The sequence below is a fragment of the Daucus carota genome, chromosome 9 (genome assembly GCF_001625215.2).
Source record: "Daucus carota subsp. sativus chromosome 9, DH1 v3.0, whole genome shotgun sequence".
In the NCBI taxonomy this organism is placed as follows: Eukaryota; Viridiplantae; Streptophyta; class Magnoliopsida; order Apiales; family Apiaceae; genus Daucus; species Daucus carota.
This window is the reverse complement of record NC_030389.2, coordinates 21,964,837-21,969,709: the sequence shown is the minus strand read 5'-3', so window position 1 is coordinate 21,969,709 and position 4,873 is coordinate 21,964,837. Positions and strand designations below refer to the sequence as shown.

General features: G+C 33.9%; 1 protein-coding gene across 1 annotated transcript; it reads right to left on the bottom strand.

Moving 5' to 3' along the window:
• Positions 1 to 3,535: 3,535 nt before the first annotated feature.
• On the bottom strand, positions 3,536 to 4,549 carry LOC108201326 (uncharacterized mitochondrial protein AtMg00810-like). Its single transcript, XM_017369621.2, has one exon. It carries the CDS (start codon positions 4,547 to 4,549, stop codon positions 3,536 to 3,538), a length of 1,014 nt encoding a protein of 337 aa, XP_017225110.2.
• Between the last annotated feature and the right edge of the window lie 324 nt (positions 4,550 to 4,873).

Here is a 4,873-nt window from a genome sequence, read left to right as displayed (position 1 = left end):
CGTGTATGCATGGATTTTTAGGAAAAAAATATTTTTGCACTTAAAATTTGAGAGCACACAAGCTAAATCCTCTTGATTGATTCCTGCACAAGGCAATTTTAACTTGTCAGTATGGGCTCAAAAAGAATATAATTATCGAAGAAATTTAAAATTTTAAAATTGGAGTCCAATTTCTTCTTCCCTTTTTGTTTGGAAAAATGCCAAAAAGTCAAGGCATTGAATTATAAGTTTAATCATAAACTTATAAATTTGTACACAGTTAAGTAGAATACATTTTAACTAACCAAGGTATATGTATTTATTTCACTAACCGTATAAGACTTCTATGCTATTCGCATGGCCAACTGAAAAATGATTAATATATCCTTTATATCGAAAAGCATGAATTTATTGATTTGGTAACTAAATAATCATGCAATTCACAAGGAGAATGTGATACAAGGATAGTTAAAGATTTGACTTAAAAAGTATCCCAGGCAAAACCTTTTCTCAAATAAATTACGACTAATAAACATTTTGTGGCTGTTGTATCTTTTATGCATGGCAGCAGGAGCACACATGTACTAGCTTAGTCTGATACATAATTCATGGCATGCTTAGCAATCATTTGACTGTATAAACACAGTAATTACGCAAAATGAAGATTGTATATCCTCGACCAAAAAAAACTGTAATAGTTAACTTCTTGGCTATCCTGCAAAAAGAGTTAACTATATAAATTTGAGAGCAGAGCATATAAAACACATGATTGCTTGTAAGAATAAGAATGTGATATCTGTGATTTATATATCAACCAGAGGTCTCATAACTTTGTGATGCAAATATTCAATCTAGGGCACACTATGCAGATTCAAGAAAATGTCACTTAACAGATTTTGACAATAACCAGGGGTTCCTGTTTATTCCTGGAATAGGTGCTAGTGGAAGCAGAGCCGGAAAAAAATATTTGACAAAGCATTGAGAGGGCTTAAGATATACACATAGGTGACACGAATCAAGTAAGTACCAAGTTGCAAGACTGATTAATCACTTGACACCTAAAGCATTTCATCACAGATAACCAGATTTAAGCACATAATGCAAAGATAAAAGTATTTGATGATTCTTATAGTTAACAGATAATACCAATTAGAATGCATGGTATCAGTCAAGCTGGGCAATGCAGAAAGGGAGTTGACTTATTCCTAGGAACAAAGCTATCTAACTCCCAGTTATACTAAATACTATCAATTTCATGCTGTAGAAGTTTAGCAGTACATAATTTGGTCAAGCATACTTCGAATATAGCATGTCATTGGAGCCAGATATTAAACGATAGTGGCTACTAAATCATATATGGAATTTAAGGTGCGAGCAACACAAGCTCAGGCATTAATAGCATAAATTGGCACAAAATGATAATCCATTTTAAGCAAATCAAGCAAGAATGTTTTTACATAATTAGAATCTGACTATCTTGTGGGAGGATCCAACTGATAAGGTAACAAGATAGAGATTAACATTGCAAGTTACACAAGATTCTGTCTAACTCTTGCTATAGAAATTTTATGGTATATAACAATACACAGAGCTTGTCATTCAGATATATCAAAAGATAAGATTTAATTACATTAAACATTCCCTGTAGGTTCTAGTTGACAGAACTGTTAATGCAAGTATTACCACTAGTAACTTAGTACAACTGTGCAACAGTTATAAAGCTGAAAGATCTGTGCATGGTGAGGCAGTTGGTATACATCAAAGTACACTCATTTATCAATAGCTGCAAAAACAGAGCATGTAGGAATATATTTATGCCTTTGAAATAAGTCTTCTGCAGGCATGATATGGCAGAGACATATATATTGTTGCAGTCAAGAGAAATTCTTTTTCTTGAATGAAATTATCAATTAGACATCCAGAATTTTCAAACTCATTGAATGTAGACAGATCTCATATAATCCAAATTATCTACAAGCAACTTATCATAGAGAATTACAAAAGTACACATGCATCAAACAAATACCAGTTCACAATATCATAGCTTAGCTGACTGAATAAGCTTATGAGCACAATCACAAATTTTATGAGAAAGTAAGCCAATTAAACTGAAGGGCTCTAAATTATATTATTACCGCTATGCACATGTATTCTTCAAGCAGATTTATCCATTCTTATTAGCAGAATATCTAATCACACTTAAACTAAAACATCAAGTTCTCACAGCAAATTCACCAAACAGCTTAAAAATTTGCGAGCATCAGGATAATAAGTGCTAAGATTTATCATCCAATCCCATTCAAAATTGAGCAGAGTCTTTAACAGAGTTTTGAATCCTGACCTCGTCCTGTGGAGTCAATCCACACAGGACACCCTATGCTGTCAAGCCCAAACCAATTTTCTCAGCTCTTGCAGTAGCAGCAGCTCTGTCATCTTCACAAGGCTGCTATCGCTCAGGAATAGCTGAAATTCATCTTCTTTTCCAGCGAGACTTGTGAATCCTGTCATACACCTTAATTGTGACATTAGAACTTGTACAGTACTAAGAGCTATAATCAACAAATTGTAAGTACGTACATCAGTATGTGTGAAACGTGTGAATATCATAGATGCAAAAACAGAGACACGAGTGTTGATTTCGAATTTGAACCCCAAAATCTATTGACAGAGATTTAGGACTTGCAATTGTTCGAAATCTGTTTGATTTAACCAACCCAGCCTAAATTCACACCGATTAAACTGAATAATGGATGAAAAATGCAAGCAATCACTACTCTTGAACATCCAGTAGTTAGGATCAGACCTGTGAGGATCTTAGAGAAATCGAGAGAGAGAGAGTTAAAGAATACAGCTTAGACACAAATTTTCAATTGAAAAATAGCTATATATATTATTAAAAATGAATGGCTAAGATTGGTTCATCCAATTGATCCACCGGTGCCAAAAAAATGAGAGAATGGGTCGGATAATTGCTCAGCCGGGTTTGGTAACACACGCAAAATATACATATATTACCAAATTATATATTAATTAATATATATAAATTAAAATCTTTATGAAAATAATTAACTGAATATTTATTAATAAAGATATAATCAATAAATATATATAAGATATATATGGAGAGGTATAAAATAACCTCAAATTACCGAATAGTTTAGTAAAACCCGATTGATAAAATTTCTTTTATCAACAAATCTGAGTTTTAGAATTTCCTCAAAAATTTGTGAATATATATATCTATCAAAGATAATAAAAATTAAGAAATAGTTAATCAATATCGGGAAAACTAAAATGCATAATTTCAGTATCTTAGAGATATTAAATGATACCCGCTCGAGCAAATAATTTGATCGATTACTTCGAATTTCTCAAATACCTTATAAAATCCGATTGATAATTTTCTTTATCAATGAATCTGAATTTTAAAAATATATAGAGACGTTCGATCGAAAAGTTTCTTTGCTCGTAAAATAACTCAAAATTATGTAAATTATCTTCACCCAAAATAAATATATTTATATAAATATAAATATTTGCAAACCTGTACACTAAGTTATTTAGTGTATTCCAGCATTCCGAGATCCAAGCGCAATTTGGCATATCGTTCTGAGTGTAGTGGCTTGGTGAATATGTCAGCAACATTGTTCTCCGTATCGATGTTAGTCATCTTTATATCTCCTTTGTTCACATGATCACGTAGAAAATGATGTCTCACGTCGATGTGTTTTGATCTCGAGTGTAACACGGGATTTTTGCTCAAATCAATAGCACTTGTGTTATCACACAGAATTGAGACCACATCAAATTTCTCATTATAGTCAGCCAATGTTTGCTTCATCCACAGAATTTGAGCACAACATTTTTCGGCTGCTATATACTCAGCTTCCGTAGTGGATATCGATACGGAATTCTGTTTCTTTGAAAACCACGAGACAAGACATCCACCGAGAAACTGGCACGTACCACTAGTGCTTTTTCTGTCGACTAGATGCCCGACATAGTCAGAATCAGAAAAACACACCAAGTCAAATGATAGCCCTTTAGGATACCATAGACCAAGATCAGTAGTTCCCTTTAAATATCTCAATATCCTTTTGACAGCGGATAAATGAGATTCCTTTGGTGCCACTTGAAATCGTGCACACTTACAAACACTGTATTGGATATCGGGCCTACTTGCAGTGATGTAAAGCAAGCTTCCAATCGTTCCTCGATATTTCTTTATGTCTACAGGAATCCCCTTTGGATCTTCCGTTAATTTGTTGGATGTAGACATAGGAGTAGAGATGGGTCTGGCATCATCCATTTCAAATTTCTTTAATATCTCTTTACAGTACTTCGATTGAGAGATGTGGATGCCTTCGTCAGATTGCCTTATTTGCAATCCCAAAAAGAAGTTCAATTCTCCCATCATGCTCATCTCGAATTCTTTGCTCATGCTATCCGAGAATTCTTTACACAATGTACCATTTGTAGAGCCGAATATGATATCGTCCACATATATTTGGACAAGCAGGATATCATCTTTTTCTTGTCGTGTAAACAAGGTTTTATCAGCAGTTCCCATTTTGAAGTTGTTTTCGAACAGGAACTTGCTTAACCTTTCATGCTCTTGGAGCTTGTTTTAATCCGTATAGAGCTTTGTGTAATTTATACACATACTCCGGATGTGTTGCATCTTCAAATCCGGGAGGTTGTTTGACATAGACTTCTTCCTCGAGTATCCCGTTCAAGAATGCAGATTTCACATCCATTTGGTATACTTTGAAATCTTTATGACACGCGTAAGCTAATAGCATTCGAATAGATTCAATTCGAGCTACGGGTGCATAAGTTTCATCAAAGTCAATACCCTCCATTTGAGTGTATCCTTGAGCAACTAACCTTGCTT

Bases quoted from the DNA above. Each gene is read 5' to 3' on its own strand.
- LOC108201326 (XM_017369621.2), bottom strand. From the start codon at position 4,549: ATGGGAACTGCTGATAAAACCTTGTTTACACGACAAGAAAAAGATGAT.